Source organism: Gorilla gorilla, chromosome 8 (assembly GCF_029281585.2).
Source record: "Gorilla gorilla gorilla isolate KB3781 chromosome 8, NHGRI_mGorGor1-v2.1_pri, whole genome shotgun sequence".
Classification (NCBI taxonomy): domain Eukaryota; kingdom Metazoa; phylum Chordata; class Mammalia; order Primates; family Hominidae; genus Gorilla; species Gorilla gorilla.
Window position 1 is genome coordinate 22,208,014 of NC_073232.2, and position 23,384 is coordinate 22,231,397.

The window sequence follows — 23,384 nt, forward strand, 5'->3', positions numbered from 1 at the left end:
AATATGTATCTATAAAAAGAAATGGACAAATGGTAGTATATTTAATCAGAAATTGACAGATGGAAATAGTAGATTTTAAAAATTTTTCTCCATCTCTATTGAGGTATAATTTAGACTTTTTAAATACACAGTTTAACCAGGATAATATTTATGCAATTAAGCAATTACTGGATTGATTTGGCTCTTCTGGGTCTTTTGCGGTTCTGTATAAATTTTAGGATCATTTTTTCTATTTCTATTGATTCTTGTAGTTGATGTTAAGAAAAATAGCTATGCTGTTTTTCTTTCTAATAGCCTTTTTAAGGCAAATTTATATTCTTTGCATCTGTTATAGGGATACATTTAAGATAGCCTGTTATAATAGGAATATATTCCAAGCTCAATTCAATTAAAAGCTATATTCAAATCTTGGACTTTTTTTAACTTTATTTTAATTTTTTTAATTATCTATACTCTGTATCACTACTCCATTGCATCTCCATCATTACATCTGGATAATCCCAGGGCAGAACAGTACTCCTTACTGTGAGACTGGATTGCTTTTAGCACAGTCCATTTGAGGAACCAAGTGAAACTGTCTAAAACTCTGAAACCTTGTCAGTGTAAATATCAGCCAACAACTAAAACTGCTAAGCTCTTAAAGTATATATTATTAGCAGAGGAGAGCAAGTGTTGCCAACATACAATGAAAGTGTATTATAAGGCTGGGCGTGGTAGCTCACACCTGCTATCCCAACACTTTGGGAGGCCGAGGCAGGAGGATTGCTTGAAGTCAGGAGCTCGAGACTAGCCGGGGTAACATAGTGAGACCTCATCTCTACAAAAAGTAAATTAGCTGGACACAGTGGTGTGCACCTGTAGTCCTAGCTACTTGGGGGTGCTGAGGCAGGAAGTTCGCTTGAGCCCAGGAGTTCAAGACTGCAGTGAGCTATGATCATACCACTGCACTCCAGCCTGGGCAACAGAACAAGACCTTGTTTCCACAAACAAGAAGTGTCTTGTAAAGACTTGGTATTCTCCAAAACTGAAGAATGTATTTATATCTTAATTACATCTGAGACAGACTCTAAGAAACAGAATACAGCAGTAGAAGCTGTGGTTCTCACTGAGGGGGCTGCAGGTTTCCTTCTCAAGATAGAGAATTGCCCCCCCCCGAGATGCTACTGCCTGCCCCAGCCATGGCCCAGTTGAAGCTCCCTATGGGTAATGAACCATGTTGCTGCTGGTGGGCATTTATTGCACATGTGAATCGGAATTGAGATGGAAGAGACTTAAACTACTCAGCAAAAGCTTCTGAGTGGCTTTTAAATTTAAGGGATCACAGAATTGTTTGGGTCTCTTTGTCATTGTTAAACGTGGACCTCAGGCCCTAAAAATACTCTAAAGGACATATTCATAGAAATTCCCCGACACAGGTCGAGGGTCCCTTATCCAAAATGCTTGGGACCAGAACTGTTTTGGGTTTTGGATTCTGGAATATTTACATTAAATAGACTTGCTGGTTAAGCATCCCAAATCTGAAAATCCCAAATCTGAAATGCTGCAGTATTTCCTTTGAGTGTCATGTTTGTGCTCAGAAAGGTTTAGATTTTGGGGCTTTTTTTTTTTTTTTTTTTTAAATCTATTAACTCATTGTTACGGAAAAAACCCTGGGCTGTATAGAAGAACCTTTCCCTAGCTGGGCATGGTGGCTTACACCTGTAATCCCAGCACTTAGGGAGGCTGAGGGTGGCAGATTGCTTGAGCTCAGGAGTTTGAGACCAGCCTGGGCAACAGGGCAAAACCCCATCTCTACAGAAACAAAATATAGCCCGGTGTGGTGACATGCGCCTCTAGTTCCAGCTGCTTGGTAGGCTGAGTGGGGAGGTCAAGGCTGCAGTGGGCCAAGATTGTGCCACTGCGCTCCATCCTGGACAACAGAGCAAGACCCTATCTCAAAAAAAAAAAAAGTTTCCTCAGAACTGGGAAGGATCCAAAAGCCAAAGAATGACTCAGACTTATATGTAAGGCACCCCTGGATGGCAGCAAGACTGTTTGGGAGATCTGCTTATTTGTCTATTTTTGCTTTGGTTACCTGTGCTTTCGTGTTACTACCCAACAAATCTTAGCCAAGACCAATGTCCTAGAGAGTTTCCCCAATGTTTTCTTTTAGTAATCTCATAGTTTTGGGTCTTAGATTTAAGTCTTTAATCTTTTTTTTGAGACAGTCTTGCTCTGTCGCCCTGGCTGGAGTACAGTATCGTGATCTCAGCTCACTGCAACCTCTGCCTCCCGAGTTCAAGTGATTCTCTTGCCTCAGCCTCCCGAGTAGCTCAGACTACAAGCACGCACCACAGTGCCTGGCTAATTTTTGTATTTTTAGTAGAAACCGCCATGCTGGCCAGGCTGGTCTCAAACTCCTGACCTCAGGTGGTCCACCTGCCTCGGCCTCCCAAAGTGCTGGGATTACAGGCGTAAGCCACGGTGCCCAGCCTCTTGAATACATTTTGAGTTGATTTTTGTATATGGCGAGAGATACGGGTCTAGTTTCATTCTCCTGCATATGGATATCCGGTTTTCCCTGCACCATTTGTTGAAGAGACTGTCCTTTCCCCAATGTATGTTCTTTGCACCTTTGTTGAAAATGAGTTCATTGCAGATTTATGGATTCGTTTCTGGTTTCTCTATGCCAGTACCATGCTGTTTTGGTTACTATAGCTTTCGTATAATTTGAAGTCAGGTAATGTGATTCCTCCAGTTTTGTTCTTTTTGCTCGGGATTGCTTTGGCTATTTTGGGTCTTTTGTGATTCCATATACCTTTAGGGTTGTTTTTTCTGTTTCTGTGAAGACTGTCATTGGTACTTTGATGGAGATTGCATTGACGCTCTAGATTGCTTTGGATAGTATGGACAGTTGAACAACATTGATTCTTTCAATCCATCAACATAGGCTATTTTTCCATATTTGGTATCCTCTTTAATTTCTTGCATCAATGTTTTTTAGTTTTTATTGTAGAGATCTTTCACTTCTTTGGTTAAGTGTATTCCTAGGTGTTTTATTTGGAGCAGTTGTAAATGGGATTACTTTCTTGATTTCTTTTTCAGGTTGTTCGTTGTTGGCATCTAGAAATGCTACTGATTTTTGAATATTGATTTTGTATCCTGCAACTTTATTGAATTTGTTTATCAGTGCTAATAGTTTTTTGGTGGAGTCTTCAGGTTTTTCCAAATATAAGATCATTATCATCTGCAAACAGGGATAATTTGACTTTTTCTTTTCCAATTTGGATGCCCTTTCTTTCTTTCTCATCTGATTGCTCTAGCTAGGACTCCCCTAAGCTGTTTGCCTACTGTGTATGTGTGATGAGGCTCTTTTCTTGGTGTGTTCCCAGATATGCTCCAGAATGGTTGGGTTCTTAGCGACATCTGCTCCTTGGCTGGGCACCATGGCTGTGGCCCCCTACCTGGCCTTCAGGGTTCAGGCAGCTGACATACACCCTTAAGTAACTTGGGGGGGGGGATCCTATTACACTACAATCACAGAAATCAGACAAAGGAAAGAATTTTCCCACTGAAGTCAATGTTTTGCTTCCTGAATATTCTTCATTGTTCAAACTTAGCTCCGGGACTTTCTGTTCCAGAAGACTCATGAAATAGTGAAGAACCATGTTTTTCTCTGAGTGTCTTTTCTCGTCTGCAAATATATAACGCTATCAAAGATGAAACAAATGTTAATAACCCTAAGAGTTTTTTGACTGTCATTAGGAATAAGAATATATTAATTGAAGCTACATTCAAAAGCCTTTATTGTATGTCAAAATGTTGTCTTTAAAAAAAATTCAATTAGAATAGTAGAACCTGTGAAATTCTTGCATAATCGATGAAATTTAAGTGTCTTATTTATGAATATTAATTCATGGTTTTGTAATAAAGTAAAAAAGATTGTTTGCAGAAGAATATTAAAATTTGCATAATTTAAGAGCTTAAAGGATTTGCGATCTTTCTTGTATTCTATATAAGCCCTAGATCTATATCCAAAGAAAGGCAAACCTAGCTTTAAAAATTATCTTAGAGGCCAGGCGCAGTGGTTCACACCTGTAATCCCCGCACTTTGGGAGGCCGAGGCGAGCAGATCGCTTGAGGCCAGGAGTTTGAGACCAGCCTGGCCAACATGGCAAAACCCCATCTCTACTAAAAATACAAACATTAGCACATGATGGCACGTGCCTGTAGTCCCAGCTACTCAGGAGGCTGAGGCAGGAGAATCACTTGAACCCAGGAGGCGGAGGCTGCAGTGAGCTGAAATTGCGCCACTGCACTCCAGCCTGGGCAACAGAGTGAGACTCCATCTTTAAAAAAAAAAAAAAAAGAATTATTTATTTATTTGCTATAAAAATGGATGCCTTGGTCATACTATATAACTAAGCTTCCCAAGAACAGGTACTGTAGAGGTTTCTGACCATCACACTCCCTTACCACCTGCTAAGGTGCCAGTTAATTTTTTTATTAGAATCATAATTACTAATCGCTGGTTTCTTAACCCAGGCGGCCTCGAGTGTCCTCCACAGAAATGAACAAGAAAATGACCGGCCGAAAACTGATCAGACTGTCTCAGATCAAGGAAAAGATGGCCAGAGAGAAGCTGGAAGAAATAGATTGGGTGACATTTGGGGTTATATTGAAGAAGGTTACGCCACAGAGTGTGAATAGTGTGAGCCATTGTATTGGTTTCTTAGCTGTTTTACTACAAACTAACAGTGGGAATTCGATGTCCTGAATTTGTTAACTGGAACCTGTTGGTGTTTCATTTAGAAATAAGTATAGTAAGTTCCAGAATCACCACACATCATTGAGTTGGTATCCAGCGGGTATAAGCAAAGGATGCCCTGTTTAAATAAGACCTGGTGGTACAGGTTTCTTGGGCTTTCCATTGTCCAAATCATCCTTACTGCATTTCACTTGTCATTGTTTTGGGTGACACATGTGGTTGTCCCTGTGACACTGTGATCTCTCCCATGGAGGAGAGGCGCAAGTAACCAAAGAGGCTGAGCTCACAGATTCTTTGGAGGTCCCTTTAGATGTAAGGTACCAACCACAGAAGTGCTGAAATTGCTGGCCTGTGTCAGTGCCGTGTGATATATTTAATTTGATGGTTGTTACCAAAGATCTAACAAGTTTCAAAATCACTTTTGACTGAGTCATAAATGGGAAAGTTATTCTGTGACCTGGCAAGTCAGATAGCCTGGCTTCTAAGCCTTGTGCCTTTAACTAGCGATGTTACCTTAGGTTGGCCGTTAATCTTTCTTTACCGGCTTCCATTTCCTTATTTATAAAATGAAGGAACTGACTTTGATTAGATTGAAAATCTCTCCTATCTCTAAGATGCTATGATTGATCATGCTCAATCATGATGTTATTCTCTAATTTAGATCTTGACCAACCTTTGGTTTTTCGTTAGAGCTGACATGGGGTTGAATTTTAAGAGTACCCGGTCCTAAGCCATTATCCTCAGCAAACTAATGCAGGAACAGAAAACCAAACACTGCATGTTCTCACTTATAAGTGGGAGCTAAATAAATGAGATCACATGGCCACAAGGAGGGGAACAACACACACTGGGGCCTGTTGGTGGAGGGCAGGGAGGAGGAGAGCATTAGGGAAAAGAACTAATGCATGGCAGGCTTCATACCTACGTGATGGGTTAGTAGGGGCAGCAAACCACCATGACACACGTTTACCTATGTAACAAACCTGCACATCCTGCACATGTACCCCAGAACTTAAAAAAATTAAAAAAAATTAAAGATTACCCGGTCTTACACTAGCCCTGTCACTGCTGAGGTAAATGTGGACAGGTCTGGTTTTCCTTTGATCAAATTCTTAGTTACTTCACAAGTGGCTGTAATGACATAATAATAATAGACACGAGAATTTATCTGAACTCTTCCAAGACAGGCACTGCACAAATCCCTGGAAGACGGATTCCAGCTCAGAGTCCGGGCAGTAGATTCCATGCTGTAACCCATAACCATCCCCAGCCCGGGATGCCTCTGTGAGATAGTGCAAGTCAAGATTATTCACAGTATTCTGGTTTTAAAAACAACCGTAAAAGTGGAGGTTTTTCACATTATAATCGGTCAGCATTTTGAGCTGTATTTCTTCAGATACTTAATCATACTTCTGAAATGTTAAGGTTAAACTCAACCAGTTTTCTTGAAATGATGCTTTTGTAAGCTAAGCAGAGATTTAATAGCCTAGAAAGGAAACTTCTTTTTTCATATTAATAATAGACTTAGGCTAGGCTTGGTGGCTCACGTCTGTAACCCCAACGCTTTGAGAGGATGGGGTGGGAGGATCACTTGAGCCCAGGAATTCATGACCAGTCTGGGCAACATAGTGAGACCTCATCTCTATGAAAAGAAAAAAAAATTTAGCTGGGGCTGGTAGCACATGCCTGTAGTCCCAGCTGCTTGGGAGGCTGAGGGTGGAGGATTCTTTGAGCCCAGGAGTTGGAGTGAGCAACGGAACGTGATTGCACCACTGCACTCCAACCTGGGTGACAGAGCAAGACTCTGTCTCTAAAAATAATAATCATCATATAATTAACCAATGATATGGAATAGATTTACTCATTTACCTAATATTGATTCATATCAGTAAGTTATTAAATGGTACTGTCATACCTTCCACTGTCCTTTTAATGATGTGTGTGTGTGTCTGTCTCTGTGTCATTAGAAAGGCAGTGCTATCCCACTCCCTCTGCTTAGACCCAAGATAATTAGAGACTCTGCTAACAAGTTTGCCACTGGCTTGCTTTATTTCACTTTCATCTCTAAAATGAGAAGGGTAGTGGAATGCAAAAGCCTAGAGAATGGGTTAAAGTTATCACACATGCTGATGATACATATTTGAATAACAACAAAAAAACTTGGATTTTATGGATTATAGGCATATAGTTTTCCATAGTAAAACTCTTGAATCATAAATGAGCACAGCATAACCTACAGTTCAAAATTATAAAAAATAAAGATAACTATTTGTTCCAGGGAAAAACCTTCAGCATATGGAAACTGAATGACCTTCGTGACCTGACACAATGTGTGTCCTTGTTCTTATTTGGAGAAGTTCACAAAGCGCTCTGGAAGACGGAGCAGGGGACTGTCGTAGGGATCCTCAATGCGAACCCCATGAAGCCCAAGGATGGTTCAGAGGAGGTAAGAGCCTGTTTCTGGGATTTGATTGATGATTGTCTTTACAAGTTAACTGAGTTTTATCAAAGATGTTTGATGCTGCACACAGTGGCTCACACCTGTAATCCTAACACTTTGGGGAGGCCAAAGGGGGAGGATCACTTGAGCCCAGGAGTTCAAGACCAGCCTGGGCAACATAGTGAGAACCCCATCTCTACAAAAAATGTAAAAATTGGCTGTGAGTGGGGGCACACAACTGTAGTTCCATCTATTCAGGAGGCTGCGGTGGGAGGTTGAGGCTGTAGTGAGCCCTGATTGTGCCACTGCACTCCAACCCAGGTAACAAAGTAAGACCCCATCTCAAAAAAAAAAGACAAGAAAAGAAAAAAGTTTGTATTAGTCTACCTCCAGAAAATAAGTCATGCTTTTATGTGATTGTGTCTCCGTGAATCTGGCTTTTCATTTTTTGTTCATTTATTACCCATCAGTATTCTGAATTTCCACCTATTCTAAAGTGTTTTGTAACAACTACTTTTATTCCATCTTTTCAAATTAGTTACAAAGTTCCTTGAGTTTTTGAACTATTGTATTCAGGTTTCCTTAGATTCATACCTTCTTTTTTTTTTTGAAAGTGAGTCTTGCTCTGTTGCCCGGGCTGGAGTACAGTGATGTGTTCTTGACTTATTGCAAACTCCCTCTCCTGGGCGTAAGTGATCCTTCCACTTCTGCCTCCTGAGTAGCTGGAACTACAGGTGCATGCCACCATGCTCTGCTAATTTTTGTGGGTTTTTTTTGTGTGTATGTGATGGAGTTTCGCTCTTGTTGCCTAGGCTGGAGTGCAATGGTGTGATCTTGACTCACTTCAACCTATACCTCCCAGGTTCAAGTGGTTCTCCTGCCTCACCCTCAGCAGCTGGGATCACAGGCATGCACCACCATGCCTAGCTAATTTTTCTTGCATTTTTATTAGAGACGAGTTTCATCATGTTGGCCAGGCTGGTTTTGAACTCCTGACCTCAGGTGATCCACCTGCCTCAGCCTCTTAAAGTGCTGGGATTACAGCATGAGCCACCACGCCCAGCCTATTTTTGTGTCTTTTGTAGAGACAGGGTTTCACTATGTTGCCCAGGTTTGTCTCGAACCCCTGGGCTCAAGTGATCTACCCACCTTGGCCTCCCAAAGTACTAGGATTACAAGTGTGAGCCACCGTGCCCAGCATGATTCCTTATATAAATTTTTATGGTGGCATCAAGAAAGCAGTGTTTTATAGTTGAGGGAATTTTGCTCCGTTGACTGTGACAACCATAGCTGCAGTTTAAAATCAAAGTGAATTTTCATCTTCTCAAATACTAGAGTTTTGGCACTACCTACTGCTTCTCTAGGAAATCGCAAATCTAGACACAGTGTGAATAGCAACTGGCAGTTTCTCTACTCTGACCCAGCACGGAGCTTTACTCTGTTGTAGTCAGATTATTATTTTCAAGAGAAGTGAGAAAAATGTTATCTCATTCCTTGCTTTCACCAGAGAATGGCAACAAATCTTCCTCTATTGGTTAGGAATGTGTTTGGCTGCAAGTAACAAACAAACTTAAGTATAGTTTCTTTTCAACAATAAACAGTGGGGCTTATTTTTCTTACATATTAAAAAAAATTCAGATTAAACACTATAGTGATTTAAGAGTGACATCTCTGTGAGTCTCAGCCTTTCTCTCCTGGTCACAAGATGCCTTTGAAACTCCAGCCATCACTGTGAAGTGGCATACCGTGGAAGGGTGCCAGTTTCTTGGAGAGGAATACCATGCACTGTTTACCAGTCCCGTGGGAGGGCTCTAAACACCTTGCCAATTTCTACTATTTCTAGATCTGGTAGGTTCCCAGATCTGGCTGGAAGCTTTGTGCAAACCCAGCTGCCAGTGGTTCAGCATAAACCAAGCTACCCGCAGCTTTGCACAAGCCTGCCTACAGGAGTATGCATCCGGGAGACAAAACACTTACACAAATTGGGCAAAGCACCTTAGGCAGCGAGAGTCCACAGAAGCCTAGGATCTGGGTTGAGCCAGTCCACCAAGACTCAGTCAAGGCACTCCAGGCAGGCAGAGTCCTGTCTGCTCATGGCTCTCTTCACCCTGCAGCGGAGGGATTATGAAAGCACCCTGATCTGGGTTTTATAACCTGGAGGCTACTTGGCTTATTGAGCTCAAGTGTTGTAAGAGATCTTGCCCTAGGAGGGGTGAGGACAAAGCCCGAGCTATTCAGGATAGTCCCTCTTGGTACAGTCTGTCCAAGAAGAGAATTGCAAACAAGAAGGGAGAGAGCTGAGTTCAGCAAGGCACTTGAGGGACTTGTCTCCCTCCAGTCATCTCCATTCAAGGCAAGAAGTGAAGAGGAAGGGGGAGCCAGCCTCCTAACTCATTTTGTCAGGAAAGCAGAAGCTTCCCTACCAACTCCTGTTTATGTCTGAGCATCTAGAACTCATCACATAACCAATGCTAGCTCTAAGGAGTGCTGGGAAAACAGGCAACAGGATCTGTTACCTGAGGCTGAGAACTCAGCCAGCCCAGACAAAATCAGGATTCCAATCGCAAAGATGAAGGAAAGGATGGAAAATGGGAAGAGAACTGAAGGTGCCTTCTGCACCCCTGTTCCTAAAACGGTTATAGAGCACTGGCTTCACATTCCTTTAGACCAGTAAAACCTCTCTCCTTTTTGACACGGCCTCACTCTGTTGCCCAGGCTGGAGTGCAGTGGTGTGATCACAGCTCATTTCAGCCTGGACTTCCCAGGCTCTAGTGATCCTCCCACTTCAGCCCCCAAGTAACTGGGACTACATGCACGCACTACCATGCCTGGCTAATTTTTGTGGTTTTTTGTAGAGACAGGGTTTTGCCACATTGCCTAGGCTAGTCTCAAACTCCTGGCCTCAAGCGATCCACCTGCCTCGGCCTCCCAGAGTGCAAGGATTATAGATGTGAGCCACTGCGCCTGGCAATAACCTTCTTAAATCAGCACCAACCATTCTTTTTTCTATTCCTGCTAATAAAAGGCCATAATTTTGTCCGCCTTTAACTCCTGCCCCACCTTCTCTTACAGGTGTGTTTATCTATCGATCATCCTCAGAAGGTCTTAATTATGGGTGAAGCTCTTGACCTGGGAACCTGTAAAGCCAAGAAGAAGAATGGAGAGCCGTGCACGCAGACTGTGAATTTGGTTGGTTTCAGCCTTGTTAGGACGGTTTCTGCTAAAGTAAAGAACAGTTAGGAATAAACTGTTGGTGCTTTAGCTGTGATGACCAGTTTGGAACTGAGTTTCCCACTTAAAGGAAGAGTCAAAATGAGAAAATTTAATGTGTGGTTAATAATTGCCAGTTTAAAAAAGTGAGGGCAGGGGAAAGGTGAGGGGATTTAACCTCTTAGGAAAGTGATCTTTTATCTGACCAAGAAGTTTAAGACAGAATTTTTGTTTGCCTTTAATTCTTGTAATTCCACAGAGCAAACATGATCAAATACAATGAAAATTGTATTTTAGCCTATATTTTAACTCCATTATACCTTTTCTTAGGGCTTTTTAAAAAATAATAGCTTCATTTAGGTAAAATTCACATACCATGCAATTCACCCTTTTAAAGTAAGCAATTCAGGCCAGGTGCGGTGGCTCACTCTTGTAATCTCAGCACTTTGGGAGGTCGAGGGGGACAGATCATCTGAGGTCAGGAGTTTGAGACTAGCCTGGCCACCATGGTGAAACCCCATCTCTACTAAAAATACAAAAATTAGGCGGGCATGGTGGTGGGCGCCTGTAGTTCCAGCTACTCAGGAGGCTGAGGCCAGAGAATCACTTGAACCTGGAAGGCAGAGGTTTCAGTGAGCCGAGATCGCACTATTATACTCCAGCCTGGGCGATAGAGTGAGATTCTGTCTCCAAAAAAGAATATAAATAAATAAAGTCAACAATTCAGTAATTTCTAGTACATTCACAGAGTTGTGCAACCATCACCACTGTGTAATTTCAGAACCCTTTCATTGCCCCAGAAAGAAACCTAGTACCCACTAGCAATCACTCCCCAGTCTCCTCTCCCCCAGCCCCTGGTAAGCACTAACCTACTTTCTGTCTCTATGGATTTGCCTCTTCTAGACATTTCATATAATGGAATCACAATATGTGCCCTTTTCAGAAGTCTGGCTTCTTTTGCTTAGCATAATTTTTCTCACAATTGATCCGTGCTGTAGCATTTATCAACACTTTATTCCTTTTTGTGGGTAAATAATATTCCATTGTATGGATATACCACATGTTGTTTATTCTTTCATCAGTTGATACACGCTTGGGTTGTTGCCACATTTAGCTATTATGAATAATGCTGCTAAAACACTCGCATACAAGTTTTTAGGTGGATGTATGTTTTCCACTCCCTTGGGCATATACCTGGGAGTGGGATTACTGGGTCAACATGGTAACTGTCCAGATTTTGGAGGAACTGCCAGACTGGTTTCCCAAGTGGTCCACCAGCAATGGATGAACTTTCCAGTTTCTCCCTGTCCTCATCGGCACCTGTTACTCTATTTCTTTTTTGTTATAGCCATTGTAGTAGGTGTGAAGAGGTACTTCTTAGAGTTCTTTGAAAGGATTAAATGACAGGTTTTGGTTTCATCTTTTTTTATTCCATTATTCCTTCCTATTAGATTAATTGGTGGACAGGAAAGAATAAGGTGGGAGACGATTGGAAAATGAGGTTTCAGAGTGAAGTACCCAACAGATCTCCCCGCGAGAATTAGATTCTTAAAAATCCATTGTCTGGATGGGGCGGTGGCTCACACTTGTAATCCCTGCACTTTGGGTGGCCGAAGTGGGCCGATCACTTGAGGCCAGGAGTTCAAGACCAGCCTGGCCAACATGGTAAAACCCCGTCTCTAGTAAAAATACAAAAATGAGCTGGGCATGGTGGTGCACGCCTGTAATCCCAGCTACCTGGGAGGCTGAGGCACAAGAATCACTTGAACCCAGGAGGTGGAGGTTGCAGTGAGCCAGGATCACACCACTGCACTCCAGCCTGGGTGACAGAGTGAGACTCTGTCTCCAAAAAAAAATCCATTGTCGTCGTAACTACTGTTCACCCAGTAGAACAATGCTGCACCATCTCTCTTTGTTTCTTTCACTGAAAGGATAGCACTTGTCCGAGGATCAACCAGAGAAACAGCTAGAAAAACCTCGCTGGGAGCTGATTTTGTTTTTAAATTATTTTTTATTGGGGCAAAATTCACAATATACAGTTAATCATTTTAAAATACATATATAATTCAGTGATATTTAGTTGTGTAACCACCAGCTCCCTGGTTTCAGAATTCCATCACCCTGTAAAAACACTGGCACCATAAAGTCATCACTCCCATCCCCACTCCCTTCATCTCCTGGTGATGTCTAATCTGCTTTCTGTCTATGGATTTGCCTCTTCTATAAAAGGACTTAAATAACATAGGACCTTGTGTGTCTGACTTCTTTCACCTAACTTGTTTTCAAGGTTCATCCTAGAAGCTGATTTCCTTTGTAGAAAGAGGGCAAGGGGTATTTCACCAGAACAGTGCTTTCAGGGGACTCGAAGGGAAGAACTTCTTCCCCTCAGGGACTGAGTAGCCCTTCCACACTGGGAACGGTCGTGGAGGTCAGCAGGGAGGACTCTGCATGCATCATGTTCCGGGAAGTGGGGAGAAGGAACTGTGTCTGCTCACTGCTGTTTCCTGGCCTGTTGCCCTCACCCTGATGCCACTGCTCTGCCTTTTGCAGCGTGACTGCGAGTACTGTCAGTACCATGTCCAGGCTCAGTACAAGAAGCTCAGCGCAAAGCGTGCGGATTTGCAGTCCACCTTCTCTGGAGGACGAATTCCAAAGAAGTTTGCCCGCAGAGGCACCAGCCTCAAAGAACGGCTGTGCCAAGATGGCTTTTACTACGGAGGGGTTTCTTCTGCCTCGTATGCAGCTTCAATGTAAGACGTTCTCGGGGCTTCTTTTGGGCAGAGGATTTTGCTTATCAAAGACTAAACCTACTGGTTGTACCTTCCTGTAACCGTCATAGGATACTTGCACGGGTTTTATCTTTCATAACTCACTACCTGAAACAAGTTGGTTAAAGACCGCTTTTATTCCCAGGTAGAGAGAAAAACTTTCAGGAGAGAGAGGGATTGACTTATGTTGTGTTGGACTTTAAGAGAGCCCACTCTTCCTCTTCAACTTTTTTTTTTTTTTTTTTTTGAGACGGAGTCTATCACCCAGGCTGGAGTGCAGTGGTGCGGTCTCAGCTCACTGCAACCTCCAAGTCCTGGGTTTAGGTGATTCTTCTGCCTCAGCCTCCTGAGTAGCTGGGACTACAGGCGCGTGCCACCACGCCCAGCTAATTTTTGCATTTTTGGTACAGACAGGGTTTCACCGTGATGGCCAGGCTGGTCTCGAAATCCTGACCTCAGGTGATCTGCCTGCCTCGGCCTCCCAAAGTGCTGGGATTACAGGCATGAGCCACTGCTCCCGGCCCCTCTGACTTCTAATGTGAATAGTGCACCTTCATCAGGGCCATTAAAAATGTGTTAATTACAGTGTTAACACCCTTTGAATTATTTCTCGTACGACTATTTGAGTGAGGCTACAGACCTCGTGGAACCCAAATTTCCTTCAGTGAGTGAATATACTATGAAGCTTCACACGGGGAGTGGGGCGATGCTGGGCAGGCATCCATGGCCCCTTGCCTGGGGGTTCAGAGTCACTACAGCCCCTGACGCTGTAATCCAGGGGTGTCCAATCTTTTGGCTTCCCTGGGCCCCTTTGGAAGAATTGTCTTGGACTACACATAAAATATACTAATGATAGCCTACAAGCTTAAAAAAAGAAAGAAAAGAAAAGAAAAATCTCTTAATGTTTTAAGAAAGTTTATGAATTTGTGTTGGGCCGCATTCAAAGCCATCCTGGGCTGCATGTGGCCCGCAGGCTATGGTTTGGATAAGCTTGTAATCAGTGGCCTCGTCACTACATTATATAAAGCATATCTGAGGACTTGGCACAAGGCAGCTACAGTTGGTCCAAGAATAAAACATAGATTTTTGTTCCCAATCCAGCAGGAATGGGGCAAGAGGACTCACTTCCTGTTTCTTTTTTAACAGTAAGCATGTTTTTGAGATTTAAAATGATTTCTGAATTTTTCCAATCTGCTAAAAGCAATACATGTATATTAGTCTTTTAAAAGAACATACAATCCAACCAATGGAGAAAATAAAAACCAACTATAATCCTATCCCATGAAAAACTGTTAGTTCTAGGCCAGGCACAGTGGCTTACACCTATAATCCCAGCACTTTGGGAGGCCAAGGCAGGAGGATTGCTTAAGCCCAGGAATTTGAGACCCGCCTGAGCGACATGGCAAAACCCCATCTCTACAAAATGCAAAAAAATTAGCTGGGCATGGTGGCACACGCCTGTAGTCCCAGCTATTTGGGAGGCTGAGATGGGAGAATTGCTTGAGCCTGGGGAAGTTGAGGCTGCAGTGAGTCACGATTGCTCCACTGTACTCCAGGCTGGACAACAGAGTGAGATCTTGTCTCAAAAAAAAACCCCAAACTGTTAGTTCCTTGGTATATATACTCCTAGGTGTTGTGTTTCTTCATATGTATACATTTTTAGTAATATAAAATGAGATCATATTGTTCCTATTCTTTGTATCCACTTTTTTTCCAGTGTAAAATAATTAATGTTTTTCTCATGTATTTTCAGTGGCTACATAGTGTTCTTTTACATACTCTGTCTTAATTCATTTAAACAATTCCCTATGGGTGAACGTTAATGGTGTTTCCAATGTATGACATTATAAACAAAGCTGCCATTAATATCCTAAATTTTTGCATAATCCTTAATTATTTTAAGATAAATATTCAGACTGCTAGATCAAAGCATTGGCTTTTTTTTTATTTCTTTTGCCAAATTTCCTTCCAGAATGGCCTCAAGCGGATTTGTAAGCTGCCTCTAGCTTTTCCTCTGTGACACAGTGCATAAACCAGTTATGCTATTGGGCCGTGACATTAAGAAAGCCTACTTAGATGGTGTTTTGAGAAACTTTGACGGTGTGTGTAATAAATGATGATATCTATGCCTTCTTTACCTCATCAGAGCATTGGGGCTTTAGTGATTCTCCTTTTGGGGGTGACTTGTCATTTCAGTGCAGCAGCTGTGGCTCCTAAGAAGAAGATTCAAACCACTCTGAGTAATCTGATTGTTAAGGGCACAAACTTGATCATCCAGGAAACACGGCAAAAACTCGGTAACTTTGTTTTTCCATAAGAAATTTCTTTCTCCAGTTTAATTATGCAGTCTTAGGGATAAAAGACTACACATTGGGTACAGTGTACACTGCTCCGGTGATGGGTACACCAAAATCTCAGAAATCACCACTAAGGACTTATTCATGTACAAAAATAAATAAATAAGCAAGCAAGCAGTCTTTAGGGTTGAAAATGGATACAGCTCATACTCTTAAGTAATAAGAATCCAGTCATCACCTGTACTTAGTGAGTGGCGCGGTCTAACCTAAAGGAATCAAGCCAGGTTTGCAGGACCTTAAGGAAAAAAACAGCATATTGATTTTAGCTGTGTCTTACCTTAGTATGCTTTTTAAAATTTCTTGGTGTATCTGGGTCCAAGTCTTTACATCCAGCATTAGAATCAGCAGTATTATCTTCCTGGCCAAACTTATTGGTTATCTTTTGTTAAAATGGGTCTTGGTCATAAAAAGAAAAAAATTTTAATAAAATAAAAACAAGTCTTGATCAGAGAATGCAGCCCCCATCCTGGGCTTATGGTCATAAACAGTGGTCAGGGACCCTTATCCTTAGCGGGTATTCCAGAAACAGGGTATGGAATGACCCCCAGATTTAAGGGCTTAATATTCTAATCATTACTAGAAATAAAATATAGTCGAGATACCCTGCCATCCTATGAGTCTGATGATAGAGGTTAAGGATTCTTTTCTTTCCTCTTGGTATTCCGTCTTCTTCGTTTACGTATGACTAAAATTACAAGTGCGGAGTTTAGAAAGTGGTATGTCATATGACCTCAAACCATCTGAATGTGAATCCTCTAAAGCTGGTGTTGACCTGGCACAGGGATACCCCAGAAGAGCCTGTCTTGCTCTGAGGAGTTCAAGGAACTGATGGACCTGCCGACGTGTGGAGCCAGGAACTTAAAACAACATTTAGCCAAAGCCACAGCTTCAGGTACCATCAGCTGCACGGCCACACGTGTGTCCCTGTGTTCTCTCAGCCTCCCAGGGCACCCCCTCAGTCTGGGCTTCTGTTTCAGGGATCATGGGGAGCCCAAAACCGGCCATCCAGTCCATCTCGGCCTCAGCACTCTTGAAGCAACAGAAGCAGCGGATGTTGGAGATGAGGAGAAGGAAATCAGAAGAAATACAGAAGCGGTAAGAGGAGCAGATTTAATATTCCCCGCTTGGGTCATCCATCTCAGGCGTCCTCAGAATGTCTTCATCGATTTCCAGAATGTGACTTCAGGTTTCGGTTGGCTGCGTTTTAACTCTGAAAGTTTAAAATAGTTTTCCCATAACCTGAATAGCATTTAAGGCTGTATTATTTCTTACACTGGTGACTCCCAACACCAAATGGTACAGGTTAGAGTCGTTATCACCATGGAAAAGGGAAAGGAGTGAAGTGTATGTAAAGAGGGTTTTTGTGAAGGGGGAGAGCGTAGGTTCACATGCTGGCTGTCATTTTCTCTCTCTCTCTCTTTTTTTTTTTCTGAGACAGGTTTTCACTCTGTCGCCCCAGCTGAAGTGCAGTGCTGCAGTGTCAGCTCACTGCAACCTCCATGTCCCAGGCTCAAATGATCCTCCTGCCTTGGCCTCCCAAGTAGTTGGAACTACAGGCATGTGCCACTATGCCTGGCTAATTTTTGTATTTTTTTGTAGAGACTGGGTTTTGCCATGTTGCCCAAGCTGGTCTCAAACTCCTGGACGCGAGCCCAGATTTGCCTGGCTGCCATTTCTGGGTTTTGCCGCAGTTCAGTTTTTTATGACAGGCAGAGCCAGTGAGTAGAGTACAGTTCTTTGGATAAAGGACAAAACTGAAGCACTAAAAATGGAGAGTCATTTTAGAGGCAAAAGCGAGTGGAAATGTGTTACTTGGCTTCAGCCAATAATTAAAAAAAAAAATCAAGTGGGAATGCATAGGGTAGGTGGACAAATGAATGATTCCTGAACTCAGGTCACCTGAATACTAATGAGAGCTGCGGTTCACAGGCACTTCATACATACTCCATAAACACAGCACCTGAGCCTCCGGAGCCTTCTCAGCCTTGTTTTACTAATAGTGTGCCTGGAGGTCAGAGAGCTAGTTTATGGTGGGGCCGAGTTTTGGGCTCACACATGTTGTGCTCTGGTGCTGAACCTTTTGCCATCCTGAATCTGGGCTGCTGAAAGGCAACCGCATCCATGAAAGGGAGTCGATGACAAGACAAGAGGAAATTCTTTGGGAAAGTAAGAGAATGGGTTTGGTCTCAGGCAGATTAGTTTGAAGTGCTGGTGGGATATCTATAGAGCTATTCATCTTGAGCCTACAGATGACATAAATTATATACGTGGACGTAGAAATATGTATGGAGTTGGGGGCCTCGTGGGAAATAGAGAATGCCCATCAGCTTGAAGGCATTGCGTAATGAAAATTTTCAGAATTTTGTTGGCCAAGGAGACCTTATCTTTGCGTAGGATTTGATAGGCAGTTTGCAAACACAGCCTAGAGCTTGCAAGAGTGGCTGTGTGGTTGGGAAGAGTACTGCTCTGGGATGGCCTGGCTCTAATCCTGAGTCTGGCCCTTGTGAGTAATGTGATCCTACGCCTCAGTTTCTTCATCGATCAAATGAGAAGTTTGGACTAGATGATTTCTGGGGTTTGTTATTTGTTTTTAAATATCTCTTATGAGGCTGGCTTGGTGGCTTATGTCTGTAATCCTAGCACTTTGGGAGGCCGAAGCAGGCAGATCGCCTGAGCCCAGGAGTTTGAGACCAACCTGAGCAACATGGCGAAATCCTGTCTCTACAAAGAGTACAAAAATTAGCTGGGCATGGTGGTGCACACTGTGGTCCCAGCTACTTGGGAGGCTGAGGTGGGAGGATCACCTGAGCCTGGGAGGCAGAGGTGGCAGCGAGCCGCAATCGTGCCAATGCACTCTAGTCTGGGTGACAAAGCAAGACCCTGTCTCCAAAAACAAAAGTAAAATAGCTCTTAAAACTATTTTTTGCCAGGCGTGATGGCTCACGCCTATAATCCCAACACTTGGGAGGCTGAGGCACGAGAATCACTTGAACCCGGGAGGCAGAGGTTGCAGTGAACCAAGATCATGCCACTGCACTCCAGCCTGGGTGACACAGCGAGACTCTGTCTCAAAAAAATAAAAAAAAAAGAAAGGGGATGTAAAATAATCGCTGCAAGTTACAGTGTTTTTCATTAATGACTTCCAAACGTCTCACGTGTATTGTCTCTTCCCAGTAGCATAAACAAAGATGCAGGGAGGTGCAATGAGTTCCTACAGGCCCTAGAGCTGACGGTAGGGGTGGGAATACAGTTCACACCACGTCTTCAGCTGTGTTCCTTGTGGATGACATCCACTGGACAGCCAATTGATAAAAACAGTTATCAGTTCTAAAGTGTTAGGACAATTACAGCTTATTCAAAGAAAACTCAATTAAGGAGGAGTTAGTAAAGCTAGTATTGTTCTTATCGTGTGCAAATTTGAATTACCAGCCTAGAAGGGGACATTATTTTGCTAACAACTAGCTCCCAACTGGTGGCCTGCCTGCCGCCTCCCAGTCCACTTTGAGTTCTAGAGTTTTTATTTTCGTAAACCCTGTTTGCATATTTTGACTGTATGTTCTTTAAAGATTTCTGCAGAGCTCAAGTGAAGTTGAGAGCCCAGCTGTGCCATCTTCATCAAGACAACCCCCTGCTCAGCCTCCACGGACAGGATCCGAGTTCCCCAGGCTGGAGGGAGCCCCGGCCACAATGACGCCCAAGCTGGGGCGAGGTGTCTTGGAAGGAGATGATGTTCTCTTTTATGATGAGTCACCACCACCAAGACCAAAACTGAGTGCTTTAGCAGAAGCCAAAAAGGTAACTGGCATCTCTTCTCTTTAACACTTGAGTTTGCATTCTGTAGGGCAGAGCTGGAGGAAAGACAGACACCTAATAGCTCTTTATTGATCGTGATCATTAGAGTCAGTGTAATTTGAAAACATGGTAGTGTCAACATAATACTAAAAGAAAGTTAGATCTGTTATCTCAACACTTTTTCTTGTCAGGCTACAAGAGGTAGCCTAGAGGAAAATAGTGTTTTATAACCAGAGGCATTGACAGTAGGAAAACAATTCTTGGAATTGTTGAGGTGAGACTGTAAAATGGTGGTTTAAGGAATCCTTCTTTTTTTATGTTTTATTTATTTATTTATGTATTTATTTATTTATTTATTTTTGAGAAGGAGTCTCACTCTGTCACCCAGACTGGAGTGCAGTGGCGCAATCTCAGCTCACTGCAACCTCCTCCTCCCAGATTCAAGCGATTGTCCTGCCTCAGCCTCCCGAGTACCTGGGACTACAGGCGCCTACCACCACGCCCGGCTAATTTTTAGTAGAGACAGGGTTTCACCATGTTGGCCAGGCTGGTCTCGAACTCCTGACCTCAAATGATCTGCCCACCTCGGCCTCCCAAAGTACTAGGATTATAGGTGTGAGCCACCATGCCTGGCGGTTTTATTTTTTATTTGTTGAGACAGACTATCCCCCTGTCACCCGCGAGAGTGCAGTGGTGCAATTATGGTTCACTGCAGCCTCAACCTCCCAGGATAGATTGATCCACCTGCCTCAGCCTCCCAAGTAGTAGCTGGGACTGCAGGCACATGCCACCACGCCTTGGCTAATTTTTGTATTTTTTGTAGAGATGGGGGCCTCCCTTTGCTGCCCAAGCTGGTCTTGCACTCCTGGACTCAAGCAGTCCCACCTCAGCCTCCCAAAGTGCTGGGACTACAGGCATGAGCCACTGTGCCTAACCAAGAATCCTTTGAAAGAAATCTTACACAAAAGTCCAGTCCCATGACAGGTGAAAGCTGAGTTGCTGCGGCTGAAGTAGGGGTAGGGCACCCAGAGCCCCACCTGCCCGCTTCCTGAGTGCCCCGATTGAGCCTCTCTCTTCCCTTAAGTTAGCAGCTGCAGCCAAATGAAGGGCAAAGCTTGCTGTATGCCAAAACCTTACCTATAATAATAACAACAGGAATACCTACAATAACCATGGCACATGTCCATATTACTCCGTACTTGTGATATGTGTGTGCCATGTATTCACTATGTTTATTTATTTATTTGTATTTATTTTTTTTTGAGATGGAGTCTCACTCTGTCACCCAGGCTGGAATACAGTGGTCCGATCTCACCTCACTGCATCCTCTGCCTCCTGGGTTCAATCGATTCTCTTGCCTCAGCCTCCCGAATTGCTGGGATTACAGGTGCCCACCACCATGCCTGACTAATTTTTGTATTTTTAGAAGAGACAGGGTTTCACCATGTTGGCCAGGCTGGTTTTGAACTCCTGACCTCAAGTGATCCACCTGCCTCAGCCTCCCAAAGTGCTGGGATTACAGGCATGAGCCACTGCGCCCTGCCAGGAATGTATTTACTATGTAAAGATTCATACTTTGCAGATATTATCTTATTTTATCCATACAACCATGACCTTCAAAGGTAGGTCAATGCTATATCATCATTTCCTTCTCTTTTTTTGTGTGTTTGTTTTGAGACAGGGTCTCACTCTGTCTCCAAGGCTGGTGTACAGTGGTGCAATCACAGCTCACTGAAACCTCCATCTCCCTGGGCTCAGGTGATCCTCCCATCTCAGTCCCCTGAGTAGTTGGGACTACAGGCATGCACTACCATGCCCAGCTAATTTTTGTATTTCTTGTAGAGATGAAGTCTCACTATGTTGCTCAGGCTGGTTTTAAATTTCCGAGCTCAAGAAATCCACCTGCTTCAGCCTCCCAAAGTGCTGGGTTTACAATGAGCTACCACGCCAAGCCCCATTTCCATTTTATACATGAAAAATTAAGTAATTTTCCTTGGGTTACAAGCTAGTCCGTGGCAGAGCTGGATGGAACTGTATCTTAATTCTCTCTGATTCTAAAACTTCCAAAATGGTGATGTGGCTCCTTTATGGATCTGGAAGCCTGCAGTCTTGCTGATGTCAAACTTGTTATATTTAAATAAACTAAGATTTTATTCATCAACATATAGACCTGTCTCCCATGCTATTATATTCTAGTAATTGTGTTAATAATACTAAGTAAAATTAAGATATGTTCTGCCAATTTCTGTCAGAGAACAGCCAGAATTCACTGGTTACTAATAAAAAAGGGATCCAGGTCTGTAAGTGCCTCTGTCATCTTTTAGATCTTTACCTCCCTCTCATTCCCTTTTTTCTAGTTAGCTGCTATCACCAAATTAAGGGCAAAAGGCCAGGTTCTTACAAAAACAAACCCAAACAGCATTAAGAAGAAACAAAAGGACCCTCAGGACATCCTGGAGGTGAAGGAACGTGTAGAAAAAAACACCATGTTTTCTTCTCAAGGTACTGCAGTTTCACAGTTAACAGTGGGAAAGAGAAACTGTTTCTAAGGGAAATATGTTCTAAACCCAAACCAGCACCCAGATATCAAGCAATTACTTCCATTTCCTCCTATATAGAATACCTAAATAGAATTTCTACGGGTGGAACTGATTTTTTTTTTTTTTTTTTTTTTTTTTATGGAGTCTTGCTCTGTTGCCAGGCTAGAGTGCAGTGGCGCAGTCTTGGCTCGCTGCAGCCTCTGCCTCCTGGGTTCAAGCGATCCTCCTGCCTCAGCCTCACGAGTAAGTGGGACTACAAGCGCGCGCCACCACGCCCAGCTAATTTTTTGTATTTTTAGTATAGATGGGGTTTCACCATGTTGGCCAGGATGGTCTCGATCTCTTGACCTCATGATCTGCCCGCCTTGACCTCCCAAAGTGCTGGGATTACAGACGTGAGCTGGAACTTATTTTTTTATAATCACATTAAATTGGAATGAAATTGGGCACAATTTGAATACTTGGGAATAGGATTGCTCATTGGATCTTTGTACATATATATATTAGCATAAAGATTTACTTTGACAGAACTAGAATTCCTTTGTTTTAAATTGCCATATCTTTATTTTTAAAACTCTGAAGTTGGCAATATCATTTTAACATAATTGTCAACATTATTTACATTGTTGTTATCTGTTACTATCGTCAGCTGCCTATTTGAAGGTGAAAAAGAGATTCTATTTAGTGGTAAAATCTGCCACCACCCCACATTCTAGGCTCAGCTTCTTGGCTCACCTCTGAGAGCTTTTCCCTGCTGGGACCAGCTGGGGTAGGTCAAGTTTGAAGGGCTGGTAGGCAGAGGAGGAGGGAGTGGGAGGGAGTGGAGTTGATGAGGCGCACTGGCTTTCTGAAATTTCTTGGTCACTGCTAATGTTTGTTCCTTGTGCCCTAGCTGAGGATGAATTGGAGCCTGCCAGGAAAAAAAGGAGAGAACAACTTGCCTATCTGGAATCTGAGGAATTTCAGAAAATCCTAAAAGCAAAATCAAAACACACAGGCATCCTGAAAGAGGTAAGAGTCCAAAAGCTCAAGGATGGTGTTGATGTCCGATGTCCTTCAAAGCCAACGTGCTAGCTGTAGGACCAAGAATCTGTTGTTTGTTTTATTTTGTCTTTCTGAGACAGAGTCTCAGTCTGTGGCCCAGGCTGAAGTGCAGTGGCCCAATCTCGGCTCACCGCAAGCTCCGCCTCCCAGGTTCAAGCGATTCTCCTGCCTCAGCCTCCCAAGTAGCTGGGATTACAGGCGCCTGCCACCACACGAAGCAAATTTTTGTGTTTTTAGTAGAGACAGAGTTTCACCGTGTTGGCCAGGCTGATCTCTAACTCCTGACCTCAAGTGATCCTCCCGCCTTGGCCTCCCAAAGTGCTGGGATTACAGGCGTGAGCCACCATGCCCGTACCCAGCCAAGAATCTGTTTTTACGTAAATCTAGAAGTAGGTATATGTCAGTTTGTTTGAGTTTGCTTTGAAGAACAGGAGAATTTCTAATAAATTTTAGCTTTGTCCTTGTCTCTTTACTGAAGAATATCAT

General features: G+C 43.1%; 1 protein-coding gene across 2 annotated transcripts in view; it reads left to right on the plus strand.

Moving 5' to 3' along the window:
- The window catches only part of MCM10 (minichromosome maintenance 10 replication initiation factor), a 48,453-nt gene that overhangs the window by 14,353 nt on the left and 10,716 nt on the right, over window positions 1-23,384 (plus strand). For both annotated transcript variants that reach the window (XM_019035644.4, XM_019035645.4), the window contains exons 7-16: window positions 4,525-4,690; window positions 7,026-7,193; window positions 10,260-10,376; window positions 12,948-13,147; window positions 15,362-15,462; window positions 16,304-16,414; window positions 16,500-16,617; window positions 19,089-19,317; window positions 21,672-21,816; window positions 22,747-22,865. In XM_019035644.4, the coding sequence (XP_018891189.3) occupies window positions 4,525-4,690; window positions 7,026-7,193; window positions 10,260-10,376; window positions 12,948-13,147; window positions 15,362-15,462; window positions 16,304-16,414; window positions 16,500-16,617; window positions 19,089-19,317; window positions 21,672-21,816; window positions 22,747-22,865 (1,474 nt within the window). The remainder of the gene's footprint in view (window positions 1-4,524; window positions 4,691-7,025; window positions 7,194-10,259; window positions 10,377-12,947; window positions 13,148-15,361; window positions 15,463-16,303; window positions 16,415-16,499; window positions 16,618-19,088; window positions 19,318-21,671; window positions 21,817-22,746; window positions 22,866-23,384) is intronic.